The sequence below is a fragment of the Scardinius erythrophthalmus genome (genome assembly GCF_964197995.2).
Source record: "Scardinius erythrophthalmus genome assembly, chromosome: 16".
Lineage (NCBI taxonomy): Eukaryota > Metazoa > Chordata > Actinopteri > Cypriniformes > Leuciscidae > Scardinius > Scardinius erythrophthalmus.
This window is the reverse complement of record NC_138236.1, coordinates 20,165,832-20,182,752: the sequence shown is the minus strand read 5'-3', so window position 1 is coordinate 20,182,752 and position 16,921 is coordinate 20,165,832. Positions and strand designations below refer to the sequence as shown.

General features: G+C 37.3%; 2 protein-coding genes across 5 annotated transcripts; one reads left to right on the top strand and one right to left on the bottom strand.

Annotated features, from left to right (window-relative positions):
• Window positions 1-288: 288 nt before the first annotated feature.
• Window positions 289-6,357, bottom strand: ino80e (INO80 complex subunit E). Of its 3 annotated transcripts, XM_081387812.1 has the most exons (9): window positions 5,886-6,348; window positions 5,729-5,799; window positions 5,573-5,625; window positions 5,427-5,499; window positions 3,358-3,475; window positions 2,883-2,997; window positions 2,333-2,431; window positions 1,931-2,139; window positions 289-362 (listed from the first exon to the last, which is right to left on the bottom strand). In XM_081387812.1, exons 3-8 carry the CDS (start codon window positions 5,597-5,599, stop codon window positions 1,933-1,935), a joined length of 639 nt encoding a protein of 212 aa, XP_081243938.1. In that variant the 5' UTR covers window positions 5,600-5,625; window positions 5,729-5,799; window positions 5,886-6,348; the 3' UTR covers window positions 289-362; window positions 1,931-1,932. The 3 variants fall into 3 exon arrangements, with proteins under 3 accessions (XP_081243938.1, XP_081243937.1, XP_081243939.1); XM_081387811.1 differs by lacking the exon at window positions 2,883-2,997 and having other exon boundaries at window positions 5,886-6,357; XM_081387813.1 differs by lacking the exons at window positions 2,333-2,431; window positions 2,883-2,997 and having other exon boundaries at window positions 5,886-6,351.
• A 1,561-nt stretch (window positions 6,358-7,918) lies between these two features.
• LOC308704420 (zinc-binding protein A33) lies at window positions 7,919-13,029 on the top strand. 2 transcript variants are annotated; one of them, XM_081388675.1, is made up of 7 exons: window positions 7,919-8,031; window positions 8,308-8,416; window positions 8,679-8,774; window positions 9,213-9,446; window positions 9,766-9,788; window positions 9,932-10,047; window positions 11,004-13,029. In XM_081388675.1, the coding sequence occupies exons 2-7, from the start codon at window positions 8,351-8,353 to the stop codon at window positions 11,564-11,566; spliced, it is 1,098 nt and encodes a 365-aa protein (XP_081244801.1). In that variant the 5' UTR covers window positions 7,919-8,031; window positions 8,308-8,350; the 3' UTR covers window positions 11,567-13,029. The 2 variants fall into 2 exon arrangements, with proteins under 2 accessions (XP_081244801.1, XP_081244802.1); XM_081388676.1 differs by lacking the exon at window positions 7,919-8,031 and having other exon boundaries at window positions 8,278-8,416; window positions 9,218-9,446.
• The last annotated feature ends 3,892 nt before the right edge of the window (window positions 13,030-16,921 follow it).

Here is a 16,921-nt window from a genome sequence, read left to right as displayed (position 1 = left end):
TGACTGCACCTCATCTTAGTATAACTATAATGCACACAAACCAGTACACACACCTCTCACACGCCTTAATGACTACCTGTGTGTCAGCATTCCCCAACATCCCCACAAGCAAACATGTTATTTTTGTAGCTGAAGTCTTTTTTTATGGCCAAAAGAATGTTCTGACAGGAAAAACAAACAGAAAAAATGTTCAGTCATAAATCTGGAATTTCATTTAATAAATCAGAGGTGGTGTATAAAAACAGGTGCTGGTGTACTGACTCGAGAAAGTAGACAGAAACACAGGAAAACAGATTTTAAATATTTAATAAAAACAACAACAACATAAAAACTAATATTTTGCTTGCAGTTTCCTTTGGCACCTGTGTGAAGACAAAAAAAACGAGAATTTAATTGCTTTCATTTAATATCTTTTATTAAAGTAATAAAGAATTGTGTTAATAAACTGTTAGAGATACTGTCGTGTCTAGTTCATGTTCAGCTGGTGTGTGTGCATGGTTAATAATCCCATAGCAACTTGCCTGAACTCGTGTTGATGTGCTCCTGGGTAAAATGGGTGTGGCTCTCTCAATCTCAGTGTGTTTTTCCTCTCTTTGTTCTGCTCACTCTCTTTCCCTCCCTTATTGTCTAAATTCTGTCGCACAACTCTAAATTTACTGCATGCTTACAGGTAATGTATTGCAGCTCAGCAGTCTTAAAAGAATGAGCCTATCCAGTATACAAGATGAGTCAGGGTTTTTTTGGTAACTCAATCTGTTACACAACCAAATGCCAACATTAACAACACAGATCCAGATTTCTTAATGACGCATCACAAAATCCTGGTAACTTGGTCAATCTCCAATTTCCCACATGGGATAAATAGAGTACCTATCAATCTGGAAAGATCTGAATGATCTCTAACAATATAAGACGTGCAGAACGAGTTTTCTGCTTGTCCTGCCAACATTTTCATTGGCCCCACCACAAAAAATGATCAATTATTAATTTTAGCAATGCATTTTTTTTTTATTTTTGCTAAAAATATTTCTATTTTCAATTAAAATTTAAAACAGAAATTTTACTGTTATAATGTAACTCCATAAATCCATAAACACAATTTTGCTGGAAAGCGCTGGCATATGAAGCAAAACATTTGTAGTTTTCAACATATTCATACCAAAACTTTCAAGCCAATTTTGCACATACCCTATTGTCCATATGTTTAGGGTAAGTACAATTGTTTTATTTTATGATGCATTAATTTGATCAAAAGTGAAAATAAATACATTTACATTGTTACAAAGGATTTACATTGCAAATAAATGCTGTTTATCGTTAAAACTTAAAAAGTAGATAGATAAAACTATTTATTCATTAAAGAATCCTAAAAAAAAATGAATTATGGTTTCCACAATATTAAGCAGCAAAACTGTTTTCAACATAGATAATAATAAGCAATGTTTCTCAAGCAACAAATCATCATATTAGAATGATTTCTGAAGGATCATGTGACACTGAAGACTGGTTCAACTTTGCCATCACCGGAATAAACTACATGTATATATTAAAATAGAAAACAGTTATTTTATATTGCAATAATATTACACAATATTATTTATATTTTTGATCAAATAAATGCAGCCTTGGTCAGATTTCTTTTAAAAACATTACAAAATATTATCAACCCTAAACTTTTAAACAGTAGTGTATGTTAGTCAACTAGATAACATTATCATGCCATTCTTATTCTTGAGCCCAGTAAAAGCAACTTGGTTTTGGATTAAATGTGTTGCAAGATCTCGTCAATGGGTAATTCAGCATGAAACTGCCTGATAAAAAGTCAGTTTAAGATGGATTTAATAATAAATAATATCCATAATGATGAAAAGATTTTTCAGTAGTTGTATCTGCAGCTAAATGCTCACAGAGGCCTGTATTTTTCTATTACCTTCACTCATTGGGTATGTCAATGACCAGCTCTGCCTCATCACCCTCTCCTCTCTCCTCCTCTCCTTGGTCGCTATCTCCGTCGCTTTCTCCCTCTTCATCGGCTGCATCCTCACTCAGCATCTGCTGTGGGACCCAGCTGAACGGCCCACTCGCACCCCCAGCTGCACCACTGCCTGCAGGGTAACTGGACGTGACGTGGCCGACCACCTGAATGCGAGGGAGGAGCAGAGACATTTTTGTTATTATACTGCATATCAGAAACATGCAAAAAATGCATGAAGAGAAATGTGTTACTGTAAATGCAAGATTATTAAAAGACATGACAAAGAGTGTAACAATAATGGCCACATGAATCTAGGCCACTGTGTTTCCAGCATCAAACTCTCTGTCCCTCTCTCACCTTCCCTGAACCGTCTTTCCTGTGTTTGGCCAGTTTTGTTTTTCTCTCTTTCTTCACACGCTCAGCAGAGGGAGCCAAATACTCAGGAGGGAAGGGTAACTGCTCACCCACAATCACACACACACACACACACACACACACACACGGCACCAAAGAATAAGAGTCATTCCCACACACACACACACACACACACACACACACACACACACACACACACACACGCCCAGAGTGCCCAGAGAGATGTGTGTGAAGTCCACATAAACCAGGTGAGGTGATAAAAGACAAAAAGAGAGAAAAAAAATGAATAAAATGACAAATTAACAGGTGACAAAAACAGAATGTAAAACACTAGCCTAGTTTCCATCCACCTATTTTTATGTAAAACATTTTTAACGCTGGATGGAAAAGCCAAGATGTGCATACATTTTAAAACTTTTGCGCTCAACTGAGGTGGATCATTTTTTTATCCATTAAGAAGACATGCGCATAAACTACATGCGCATAAAAAACATTAAGGTATAAATTACTTGATGTGCAACAAAAAACTCACGTGACTTTGCCTCAACAGAGGATGTGATTGGATAACTGGATTAACCAGCAGACAAATTTCAATGCGCACCATCTCAAATGTTGTTTTGGTCATTCTGAAATGCCTGAGCCAAAGTCTGTCATCAAAAAGGTTGGGTATAATTACCTCCCAGAACTCTCACATTATTGCAAGGCATCTGAATGCAAGATAACATGACAGCATTTAATCCGTTTCATCTGTGCGCAAGTAACAACCACAGAGGGTTTCCTGATTGCAGCAACTTTCATTTTTATTACAGATATTCTGCACCAATTTCTCAGGAAGTGATGGATTGAAACGGTACTTTATTTGCAAATGTTTCATTTGATATCCCAATTTTGAGCAGTAGTTAAATTGGCAACTTTCGATGGAAACATAGCTAATGTGAGTAACTGAAAAGCATGAGTGCAGTATGTATGAGGCCTGTGGAGTGCTCATGGAGGTGTGATGTACTCACAGTGTTGAGGTACTGTGCCGGAGCAGATGACTGGAGAGGAACCGCACCAGAGCGGGACAGGAGTGAGAGATGAGGAGATGAGGACGACGGGACGGGAGGAACTCCAGGACTTCTCCTCCTGATTTAAAATAAATAAATAAATCAATAAAATCATTGAAGACACAGAGCTACTGTAAAAAGATTAAAACATATGCAACAGCAGAAGTGGCATATGCATAGCACATGTTAGCTTGATAAAATCAGGAATGGCACAAAAAATAAATGAAAGTTGCCATACTTCATGAATGCCCATGAATTCATTTTAATTTCCATTTTTTCATTTAGTAGAATGATCATTTTTCAAATTATATTTATTCAAAGCTATTCAAAAGCAAATTGTCTATCACTGCATATGAGTTACTTTAGATGTGCATATACAGTACATTCATGTGTTTTTACAAGTCTTTTCCTATCGGATGGTTATTTCTTTTAAGCAGCATGTAACTGGCAAATTTTAAAACTCTTGTTTAAGCTCAATGGATAATTGAAAGGTTAATAGGCAATGCAACAGATAGTGCTTGCACTACAAATGCAACTTGCTGCTCATGCAATTCTGACTGTTGCAAAATTCAAGAGGTTTGCAACAACCCATAAAGGGTAGGCTATCTATACTAGGTTTGCGCACTTTGCGTTAAAATGTTTCTTATGATCACCAAGGCTGCATTTATTTGACCAAAAATACAGTAAAACTGTAATATGGTGAAATACTATTACAATTTAAAAGGTTTCCTATTTTAATATATTTTCAAATGTTATTTATTCCTGTGATGGCAAAGTAGCTGTATTTTCAACATCATAACTCCAGTCTTCAGTGTCACATGATCCTTCAGAAATCATTCTAATATGATGATTTGATGCTCAAGAATTATCAATGTTGAAAACAGCTGTGCTGCTTAATATTTCTGTGGAAATCAAGATTTTTTTTCCCCCTGAATTATTTGATTAAAGGGGGGGTGAAATGCTATTTCATGCATACTGAGTTTTTTACACTGGTAAAGAGTTGGATTCCCATGCTAAACATGGACAAAGTTTCAAAAACTAAGTTGTACGTTTGAAGGAGTATTTCTGTTCCAAAAATACTCCTTCCGGTTTGTCACAAGTTTCGGAAAGTTTTTTTCGAGTATGGCTCTGTCTTACGTAAGATAGAGCGGAATTTCCTTATATGGGTCCTAAGGGCACTTCTCCGGTAAGATCGCGGGCGCGCGCGCACTCCTAGACCAGAGCAAGAGAATGAAAGCAGTTCGCCATCAAAGCGCCCTGCCCGGCTTTTGGGAAGTCAATGTCACCAAAGAAGTGTGTTTTTGGTTGCCAGGGCAAGACAACCCTGCACAGATTCCCAAAGAACCCAGCGTTAAGGAACCCGTGGATGGAGTTTGTTTTCCTGAGCATAAACGGAGTTGTGTAAGACAATTGTTCCCTGCATTTCGACGATGATTGTTTTATAAACAAAGCCCAGATCGACGGATTTGCAGATCGTCTAATGCTTAAGGATCGAGCAGTCACAATGATAAAGGTTGCGGTTGTGCGTTGGAACCGGACGGTGAGTAAAACTGTTGAACAAATGTCTCTGTGTGTTGTCACTAGCTCGGCGCGTTAGCACAGCTAAGCTTCGCCCACACGGCCCGCCTTCAGCCGCTCGTTTTTTTCTGGAAAGACTCGGTACAGCCTATCTTTCTTTCAAAAATATAATAAAACAAAAGACTTTTTGGAGATATGAAGGATGCAATATTACTCTATAGGTACTCAAGATTAACAGGAGATTGAGTGAAAATGAGCATTTCACCCCCCCTTTAATAAAAAATTCATAAGAGCAGCATGTATTGATCAATTATTCAATTGCATCCTCGTTGAATAAAAGCATGAATTTCTTAAAAACAAAAGAATAAAAATCTTACTGAGCCTAAACTTTTGAACGATATTGTACACATTTTATTTAAGGTAAAAAAAGAGAGTGTTAAACTTTACCAGCTACATTTCTAATGTTTTACATCTGTCAAATCCAAACAAAAATCCACTTGCTGTAGACTTACTTTTTCCCTGCATCCCTGTCTCTCTCTCTGGCTCCCTCTCCATCGCTGTCCGAGGAGACTGTAGCGTCAGAGTCTGAAAACAACAACACTCTCAGCACACAGAATCCCTGGAAGTCACCTAGAGGTCATTTTCTTTAGAGACCTACCAGAAGACTCTTCATCCACTCTTTCATACTGCAACAGCCTGTCCAACAGAAAACTGACAAAACAAGCGTTCAATTATTATGTGCATCATGCATATGTGGGAGAAGCAAATGTAAAGCATTTGAAAACCTAAATAAGAAGACAAGGGGTTCTACTACCTTTTGTCTCTTGAAACTTTTAATAGTTTCCTCTGAGCTCTTCTCAGCTCCTCCTGAAAACACTCTTGCTCCTGAACAGAGAAATGAATACAGAGGATTAAGAAGCATTTTAAAACGACAAATAAAAAAATCGAACACTGAAGAAAACGATACTCACATATACTATAAACTTCAACTTGCGTTTGAGATTTTTGTATTTTCTCTTGTAATCCACTTCTACTTCAGCTTGTCCGTTCATTTTATACTTCAATTGAGATATACCGTCGTTTTCAAATGGCTTTGCTACTTTATATTGATTCGAGACCGAGACTGTCCAAATGTTAATGTCTATGTTTATCCAGAAAGATTTAAGATCAAATCAAAAAAATGTGAAGAAACTACTAACTTTGTTAGCCACGCTACCGCTACATAACCAACCAACAAGATAAAGAATTAGCTGCTAACAAAATATTTATTTGTCGAGTCTAAAAAATAAGTACCGATGAAGACAACGACAATGTGATAATCTATTATGCCAAACAAAATTACAAGACATTTAACAATAAACACCAATATCTCGCATGTCAGGTAACGTACAGTACTGAACTGCGACGTGCTCTTTGTTTACTTCCGCTTTCAACGTCATACGTACAGGAAATGGGTAATGCAGGCAAATCTCTAAACAAATGCTGACTTTTTAAAGTTCGCATAAGTATCAATGCCATTTCTCGAGTAATATAATATAATATAATATAATATAATATAATATAATATAATATAATATAATATAATATAATATAATATAATATAATATAATATAATATAATATAATATAATATAAGCCCCGCGAAGCCGTGTTTTACAGTGGATTTAGAACGTTTATATACGATTTAGAACAGCTAAGGGGCGTTGTTAGGCACGACGCGGACCAGAACTTTTAAAGTTCGCATAAGTATTAACGCCATTTCTCGAGGAATATTATATAATATAATAACACAATATAATATAACACAATAATATAATATAATATAATATAATATAATATAATATAATATAATATAATATAATATAATATAATATAATATAATATAATATAATATAATATAATATAATTCACATTAACAAAATAAACGCATTAAAATGAATTAACTGCATGCACTAAATTTAATTAAAACAAATGTAACTAATTTTGTTGGTGTCCACTAGGGGGCCTCATTATGCATCCAAAAATTATTCAAAATAAGTTGTAATATAATAATTTAACGTAAAATAAAACGGTAAAATGCGATAATAATCAAGAGGTAACTGACATCACTACCTTTTTTTCTTTCCCAATAATATTGATTTTATTGAAGAACATAGTTATTTTATCACTCTTTTAAAAAATCTACATTGATATTTTTTTTATAAAATGACAAAGCATACTATTAATTCTGAAATAAATTAATAATGTAAAAAAATTCAGAATTGTATTCAATTTAAGCTATTGACACTACTAGTTTCTGTTAGCCCAATAAAAATGTATGACAACAAACAGCTAGTTGTCATCATTGCAGTAGAAGTACCACGAGGGAATCTCTTCAGGCCATTGGTCTCAAAATAATCTGAGAGCCACTGCTCATTATCATTAAGTTCTAAAAAGCCTGTGTAATTGATATGTAATTTGATAATTTTGAAGAGTCTTATGTAGACCGTGCATTTAAAATGATTGCACTCTTCCCTTTTACTGAGTCTGCATCTTAATCTCTGCAGTCACACACTCAGGACGGGTCCATGAATAATACATTGCCTTGGTTGAGCAGTGTTCACACGCGCGCGCACACACACACACACACACACAGAGAGAGAGAGAGAGAGAGAGAGTGAGAGAGGAGGGGGGGATGACGTTCACCACTGTCATTGTCATTCAGCCCTCAACTATTTCACAGAAATATTTGAAAAATCTTTGTCAGACAGACTGCTCTTTATGAAACATAATCTTCCTCTGTTTGCACAGACAACACAGGCACACACTCACTTTGCATATTATATATCATTTGTGCATGCACACACAGACAAAATCCTTGTGTCAGACCCCTTATAGCATGAAACATAAGCCCCCCTATAGCCCTTCTCTCTATGTTGCTGCCTGTAATAGTCTGCTTCTGTTCTCTGACGTTGGCTCTTGTTGCAGACAGAAATAGAAAATCTCTTCCCTCACTTCCATAAATTGCTCATGCTGTGCAGCGAGACAGCTGTGGACCCCACAATACCTCCCTCTGCTTTTCTTCTCCTGAGCTGATATTCTATTATGTGAAGTCAAATTATGTCTCAAACCATTAAAGGTATTATACTGCACTTATTTTTAACTTAAATCGTTCCGTGCAAATTTAAGTTGGTCGTGTGCTGGTCACATCCAGTCTCCGACCAATCAGTCTGTAGCCCTCCTTTGATATATTACACTCATATTGCTTTTGTCCTTCCTCTCTCTCTCTCTCTCTCTCTCTCTCTCTCTCTCTCTCTCTCTCTCTCTCTCTCTCTCTCTATCTCTCGCTCTCTAAAAACTCTAATACACACCTATCACTCAGTTTGATTTAACCCTTCTCTCTCTCACGTATGAGATCCCGAAGCTCTGTCTGCTTTGTTCTGACAAGGAAAACTGGAATGCACACAAATCACATGAAGGACACAAACAACAACTTTAACAACTCCCTCCTTGGCGCCCAAAAGGTAAGAATAAAATCTCACCTTCATATGTCATACCAAGGTGAAATACACGGTGTGGATTGTTTTTTGGATTCCAAGTGGGACAACAGCTTAAACTTGTTATTTTGGACTTTCTGAGAAGAATAAATAGAAAATGAGTTTTTGAAGAAGTAGATTACGTTAAGGGTCAATGCATAAACTGTATCAATCTAATTAGTGTATTTACTGAGTAAGCTTGTTACACTACAAAGTGGCTTTGTGTTTGTGCTGTGTGTTTGTGTTTCAGGAGAAGCTTATTCAGGCGATTAAAAAAATTAAACATGAAATTGATGAATGTTATGAAGCTGAGAAAGACGCCTTTGTGGACGCACTGGGGGTCGAGGTACAGATTGATTTACTTTTGTAATATGTACGTGTGACTGAATGAGTATTAATAGTCTTTCCTAGAATACACTGACTGACTCACATGGACAGATAACTCACAAAAATAATTACGTAAGCCTGTGAGAAAATCATTATCATAATATAGACTCACCTCTTCCAAAAATATGTAGAAGTTAGATATTCTCATGTATAAAGATCTGTTTACAATGTAAAAATTGAAGATATTATAACCTTATATAAGACCCACATCATCTTTCTGCAAGCCATGGGGGTACCAGGACCCCATTTTGAAAATTTGACAATTTCTGGTATTAAATTTGAGTACTAACTTCATTAAGCTAATGTCAGCCTGCTCATTTAGAGTTAAGTTATTAGTCTCTCTTCCTCTCTGTTTCTCATTAAGTCATTAATGTCTCTCATTTACTCTCCCTCACAGAACAGATTTGAAGAGATAGAGCGTGAAATCCGAGCAGAGTTCCAAAACCTCCATCGTTTCCTAGATGAGGAGGAGGAGACGGACCTGGAACGACTGAAGAAGGAAAGGGAGAGACGAGTGAAGATCTTAAAAGAGAGAGAGAAAAAGATTGCCATGCAGGGTAGAGATCTAGAGAAAGCCATCGAGACACTGAATTGCAAACTGCGGGAAGATGACAGTCCCAAACTTCTGAAGGTGGATTTCCATTTTAAATTGTATGAACTGACAGCCTAAGCAGTGAAAGACTTTATCTTTAAGCTTTAAGTAGTTTGGTGTTTTGACATCATCTACATTTACCACATCACATATTTACTTCCATAGTTAGTTCATGCAGTGCAATAGACACCCACAGAACATGCTAGATGCCACTTGACACTGTTCAGATAGTGAACTAAACAATCACATGATTGAAAGAGTGAGGAATCTGAAGTGCTGACTGCTGCACTCAGGCAGTGAAACATGGCTTTGAATCTGCAGGTTCATACTCTAAGCACTATATTTTTTATCCATTTAGGAAATCAAAGAGCTTCTGAAAAGGCAAGTGTCTTTTCTATTTCTATTTTCTCTCTCTTGGTCTCTAAATAACATATTATCATATTTATTGTTGTTAGTTTTCTCATTTTTTTCAAACTCGTCATCATCTACCTTCTTTCTTGTTTATCTGTCTTTATATTTATTAGATGTGAGGTGAATTTCATTCGACCTGCCCCAATTGACAGCGAAATCCTCTCTGGTCAGTTTGTGGGGCCCATACAGTACCGGATCTGGAAACACATGAAAACAGCACTTTACCCAAGTACTAAATATTTAATAATATTACATTATTTTATTACCCATACTAAATACAAATATTTAAATTCCTTTACTTAAGAGCTAAACATCTCATTAAAGTGGTGGGAATTTTGATTCATCCCAGTGAATCGAATCTTTTGAAAAACGATTACTTTAGTGACTATTTGTGCAGGTTACATCGCCAGTAGGTGGCGACATGCAGGTGAGTTTTTGTGTTATGATTGATATTGATATCATTTATTCAGGTGATTCGTTAAAACAGTGGCTGTGACCAAAATTGCATACTCTCTGAGTAGGCACTTATTTTGAATAAGTAGTTACTTTGCGAACACTAAAAAGGTAAGTTCTGTATAAAATGAATGTGTGTAGTATGAATGTGATCCGAGCATACTACATTCGCCATGTTGTCCTGTCATGTGACCTACCAGCATCAGTTGTGTCACAATACTGCCTTTCACAGATCCTCTCCTGTGGCCTCATGGGATTGTAAAGTGTCCAACAGATGTACACTTCAGAATCTCATCAGATGTAGTAGGTCACTCGTGTATTATTTGCCTACTCTTTTATGAGTAACGTGAATTCGGACACGCTACTCTTGTCGCATGCTGTTTTTAGCCTATAGGGAAGTACTCAATTTCAGAGTGTTCCTTCAAGCCTTGTTCAGACTCAAATCACTGACTTGTTTAGTAGGTTCATCCAATGAAATGCTCCTTTAAAATGCTTGAAAGCTATTTCATGTTATAATCAGTATTTGAAAGTTGGAAAGCATTCACACGCTTCAAAAAGGACAAAAAGTCAGTTCATGGAAGTGTTCAAAACACTGAATCATTCACAAACGAAACACCATAACTTTAGGCTAATACTGTAGATGAAATGTTTGTTACATTATACTTTTATTGTACATATCACTGATTACTATTACTGAATTCTCAATATACTCTATTTCGGTTTCATACACAGACATAGCCACGTTGACTTTTGACCCTGAAACGGCACATCCCCTATTGACCTTATCTGCTGAGAGGACGTCAGTGATTTTCAGGGAGGACAAGGTGGTGCCCAAGGAGAACCCAGAAGACAGGAACCCGAAGCGCTTCCACTACTACTATAGTGTGATGGGCTCAGAAGGCTTCACCTATGGCAATCATTACTGGGAGGTGGAGGTGAAGGGCAAGACCGCCTGGCGAATGGGGGTGGCCAGAGAGGACGTGCACCGTGGGGAAATGGACTCTTCCTCCACGTTAAACGGACTGTGGACGCTGTGCCTGAAAAATGGCTCAATCACGGCCTGCACCCACCCAAAGCCCACACAGGTGCTATTGTACGCCCTCCCCATCCGCATCGGCATCTTCCTGGACTGTGATAATAAGGAGGTGTCTTTCTACAACGCTGTCACCATGACGCCACTCTTCTCCTTCTACATGGGGACTGTTCTTTTGCCGATCTATCCATTCTACAACCCATGTGACTCAGATGAAGGAAAGAACTGCGCTCCTCTTTCCATCTTCCATCCATCACTCTGAGGGTTTGACATAGGAGATAGATGTTTGTTTTTTTCCACCTACTGCTGACACAGTTTGAAATGATGAATTCTTATCACCACACAGTGTGTGTATACCTAGAGCAGTTTTGCTGTGTAGTTTTGTTTGGATAAACTGTTTAAGTTACAATAAACAGTGGCATGAGAGAGTGAATTCGGACAATAAATTAAAATAATTTTCTGTTGAGAGGCAGGAATTCTTTTTTGCTCACAGTGCATGAATATTCTGTAGTGGCTAGCCATTGAGTGTACATCAGTTGCACACTTGTTATTAAGGGGCATTATGGGATTGAATGACTGCACTTGCAAATTCTGTCATTATTTACTTGTTCCAAAACGGAATGCAAATATGGTTTGACATCATGATGTTGGAGATTCTCAAAAACCAATGAGCTTTTATTGATGTCCAGCCTGCATCATAGGCACTTTATGTGGTTTGAGAGGCACAGACATATGGGCAACACAGCTAAATAACCATGAGGATCCAATTTCAGAAGCTAACCAGGGTTTGGCTTGGTTAGAGCTTAGTACTTGGATGGGAGACTGTTGCCTCACAGCACGAAGGTCCCTGATTCAGGTCCTAAGCCAGGAGGCCTTTCTGTGTGGAGTTTGCATGTTCTTCCTGTGATGCTGTAGCTTTCTTCTGGGTATTCTGGTTTTCCCTCAAAGGCAGGTTACGTAAAATGGAGACAGTAAAAGGAGTGAGTTTGAATGTATGTGTTAGCACTGCGATGGACTGGCCCTCTGTTTAGGGTGTTCCCCTGCCTTTGGGCCAGTATACTGAGTAGGCTCCAGCATTCCAGTGACTTTACATATGACAGTTGGTTTAGAGAATGGAATTTCATCAGGGTGAGTAAATAATGAATTTTTTTTTATTTGTATACACTTTATTAATAAAAGATGTGTAAGTTATCATGCAAACTGTGTGCAAATCATCTTTGTGCATGTATTGTATAGTAGTCCATTTTCTGGCTCAACAAAATGGAAAGCAATGGAAAAATAATAAAAAAAAGGAATTATATTTCTGTGCCAGTTGACAGACTATTAATAGTAACTGTTTACCATTACCTGTCTATAAATAAGCCAGATCCGTCTGTTGCATTCAGCCATGCCCGGGAACTACTTTGGAAACTATGTGCTGTTGGAGGGGCAGAAAATGAAAAAAGAAAAAGCTCTGCGCCCTGATAGTGACAGGCCAAAGGAGAAGGGAAGAGAAAGCTAGAGAGACACTTTCAGTGTGATTGACTGACTACAGAATCAGAAAGCCCTTCTTCTTCTTACTCTTTTTTTTTTTTTTGCAAATGTCTGGCAGTCTCAGGAGAGTCATATAAGAGTGCTGTGTGCAGTGCTTTAGAAGTGCGGAGGAAAAATAACACTACGACTCTGAGAAACATTTTAAAATCATTTATTATTATTTGTAGGCATGAAATAAAGGAAGTATTTCTTCTTTACAAAATGTTTATGTGTTGTGTTTGTGCAAAAAGAAAGAACGGGAACTGATCAAATGTAGAGCATCACTCAGGTGGAATAAGGAGAGAAAAAGAGAGGCAGAAACCTCTCATGCACCTGTGGGACACAACTGCACGTTGAGTTTACTGGGAGAATGCACAACACTCAAGGATACTTGGACTTCTCATGCTCTGTACATTCTCACCACTCATTCTCCTCACTCTTGAGAGATGATTCCACACCCATTGAATTCTGGGTATTTACTTAAAGGCATAGTTCATCCAAAAATTTAAATTCTTTACTTTGCCCACCTGCATGTCATTCCAAACATGTATGACTTTCTTCTGTGGGGCACAAAAGAAGATAGTTTGAAGAATATTTCTGTCCATATTATGAAAGTCAATGGGGTCCAAAACAACTCTTGACTCCACAGACTTAAAACGTATGGACAAAAAATATTTTGAAAGATAGCCAGTCATACAGCTTTAGACTAGCATGAGGGCGGGTAAACAATCAGAGAATTTTCTTTTTCAAATGAACAACCCCTTTAATGCCCTTTAGAATGTCATTGACCAATCAGGTCTAACCAATGGAATGGTAAGATACAGGGTGAAACATACAATGCAACAGTTTCAGTGATATCTATGGACGGGATGTTTTACACAATGGAATTGTCCAATTAGAGACCTGCAGAGCCATGCGATACATGAAGAGTACTTCTTTTAGACGTCTACACACTACCTCCTAAATATGCATGACCACACTAGCACAGATAGACACTATGGGAGAGTAACTACAGCATGCAATGACAGACTGCAATGACAATGCATCGTTACTTTAGTGTCTGTATTTTGTAAAGCACCTTGAGCAAGGGAAAAGCTCTATATAAACTAAATTACTATTCCGTTGGCGTAATCTTGAGCATCAATTAAATCAAAATGACCTGTATTACATGGCTATCTTGATATCAGAACAGATATAGTCAGGTCCCACTAAACATCATAGAGTCCATTCTGATATAAATCTCACACTGTGCTCTTCTTTAAATTGCTTCTGCATTTAATACCACTTAAAAAGGAACAGCAATTACCAGCCAGCCGGGGGAGAAAAGGGACATTGCTAATTGCATTGAAATGACAACTAATGGAGATTGTTGCTAACACACTGACACACACAAACATACTCACGTGCACTTGTACAAACACATACAGGCCTCCTGATGTTGCCAATTGTGAATAACATCTATAATCTCTCATCATAAATACCATACATACAACACAAGTATCAACACACAACACACAAAATACAAAAACAGACAGTAATCATGTCATGATACAAGACTATCATCAGTGGCAGTGTCCTGAAGGGTAACGGATATCTTAAGTATGGTCTTCTGCTTTAAGACACTGTGATGATTCAGTGAGTGACCAGAATAATATTGATTTTGCCTGGAAACCTGTGTGATGCGCATTACCGGGATGCACTTAACTGTGACATCATTTGCTGGAGGTGAATGTAAGGGTATGTGACGTTTAACAGCCAATGGCATTAGCTGATGGGAGCATGATAGTTATGCTACACTATTTTCACTGGTTTTGCATTGTATAAAAGCTGATAAAAACCATTGTGGCTGCCTGTGAATGGTTGTGAAAAACTGAAGAATATGGAAAGTGTAGAGCAAACTACAGAACCTCACAATACACAATTGACAGCAAGTTATTATTATGCACGTGTACACCATTGTGTGTGTATCTGCACATTTTTATATTGCTTAGATGTTTTTACTTCAATACCGACTCTCTTTCTCTCTCCAAACAGAGTGAGGAGGTTAACTTTTAAGGTGGACTCAGTAATTTTATTTAAAATTGGCTTGTTAAAAAAATGAATAGTAGTTTTAAGTTTAATTTTACATGGAGTGGGGTCACCTCATGTGTGCTGCCATGTTGAAATAACTAGCAGAGAAAGTCTACTACTCATTTTATTTTAGAGGCCCACCTATTAACAGACACGGTCAATTATTGTATAAATTAAGTACCACTGTACCAATACCACTGTAGAAATGCTCTGTTTGCAGTCAGCCTTGATTAACCTAAACCTAAAACTACTAAATTTCCATTACTCTGCCTCCAACCCACCAGGTGTTAGTGTAAGTTCAAGAACACTGTCGGCTAGCGCAACAAACTAAAATTACTGAGTGCATCTTTAACATCTCAAAACATGGTTTAGATGTGCTCATAATCTATTCTGTGTCAGATTTACTTACTGTGTATCCATTTTTTTTGTCACAAAATGGTCGGTTTGGTCTGCTTTGTCATGGAATATATCATTTTGAATGCTACAGTGCACATAGGGTTATGACATCTAGGGTTTGTGATATTTACATTATGAGATGTGACACTAAGACTATATTGGCTTCAAGTGTCATTTCCTTTCACTGATATTAAAACAGCTGTTGATGGCTGAGAAGAAACAAGGCCATTTTTGGAGGTTCAAAGGCATTGCCAAATATCTGATTGAGATTTGTAAACCTTTGATTGTATTTCAAACCTTGTGCTTTGCCAAAATAACTACATCTTTTTTTTAAATGTCGACATACGTTACAATGTTGATTAGTTAGTGGTTTAGTAGTTTAGTCAGGATTAAATGTGAGGTAGTAATCATCTTCAGTTAGAAATTCTACCCACAAACCTCCAGCCTGTCAAACCTGCCCATGCTTTAAGTTCTTAATACATATATTAGCTACCATCCGCTACTCACTGCGATTTAACATCAGCTCCCATATAGTGTGGTAGGAGCATGTCCCTGGAAGGATACAACATTAACAGGCAGTGGTGTTCAGGTTTCACCGGAGGCACCTGGAATATATGTAAACTGATTTGTGAGACCGTCTTTCAATTATATGACTATAAATCCAAAATTACTTGTGGAACATTTTAGATTAACCAGAAGCAACACAAACAATCTAGATCTTCCTATGAACCATGTCCACTTGCTAACCCTAACCCAAACAAGAATCAGCGGATTTAAAAATTGCGCCACTTTTATTAAAAAAAACTGTCTTATTCACTAACCACCTGCATCACTGTCATTCTTTTCAGCACAAACAAACTAATTTATGTAAATTAGGGTCATTAAAGATTCAGAGTCAGTGCTATTTACCATTGCGCTATTATCGTCTGTGGAAAGTGGGCGGTAAACAGAATTTAATTGAATGAGATGTCTGGGTACATTTTCAATACATTTTCGAACATGGGAGCAATTCATCAAACGATGAAATGATCTTGAATGGTGTTCTATCAAACACACTTTTTAGCCAATTCAAGAGTTTGGATAACAGTGTGGGAGTAATGCTGTAAGGTGCCAGTAAAAGCATATTGGCATATTGCAGTTGTCTGCTGCATCCTCCACAACCGAGCACTCAGTTCCAGGCAGCAAAATGGGAATATGCAACCAGTGCATATTTTTTGGGTGTGTTTGCATCATTACCTGATTTGCATATTTCCTTTTGGGAAGCTAAAATAGCACTATTAGTAGGGTCAACTAAATTTTAGCACAATATTCCAGAACACTTGCTAATGATGGGAACAGCCTCACTACTGAGATCTATCAGTCTCAACATGACTCACTCAAAGAACCAAACTTGTTCATATTCACATATACTGTTGCCTTTGACCATTGTCCGAAGTTCTTGCTTACAGAAATAACTGAAAGAGACTTCAACAGCAATACTTTTGTTACTAGATGAATAGGAAATGTGCACCGTCACATCTCTGGACAAGAACATCTGTGAGACTAGAGTCCTAGGTTAGACTGATAGAAGAAGATTCTCAAAAATGTCTTTCAGGTACAGATTAGTCTATGAAGGTTTGTGAATTCTTCTTTTTTTTTT

Bases quoted from the DNA above. Each gene is read 5' to 3' on its own strand.
- ino80e (XM_081387811.1), bottom strand. From the start codon at position 5,966: ATGAACGGACAAGCTGAAGTAGAAGTGGATTACAAGAGAAAATACAAA. The intron at 5,626-5,728 runs GTAGTAGAACCC...TTGTTTTGTCAG, and splicing joins AAAGTTTCAAGAGACAAAAG to TTTTCTGTTGGACAGGCTGT. The intron at 2,432-3,357 runs GTGAGTACATCA...GTGGGTGAGCAG, and splicing joins CGGCACAGTACCTCAACACT to TTACCCTTCCCTCCTGAGTA.
- LOC308704420 (XM_081388675.1), top strand. From the start codon at position 8,351: ATGCACACAAATCACATGAAGGACACAAACAACAACTTTAACAACTCC. The intron at 8,775-9,212 runs GTACAGATTGAT...TCTCCCTCACAG, and splicing joins TGGACGCACTGGGGGTCGAG to AACAGATTTGAAGAGATAGA. The intron at 10,048-11,003 runs GTACTAAATATT...TTTCATACACAG, and splicing joins GAAAACAGCACTTTACCCAA to ACATAGCCACGTTGACTTTT.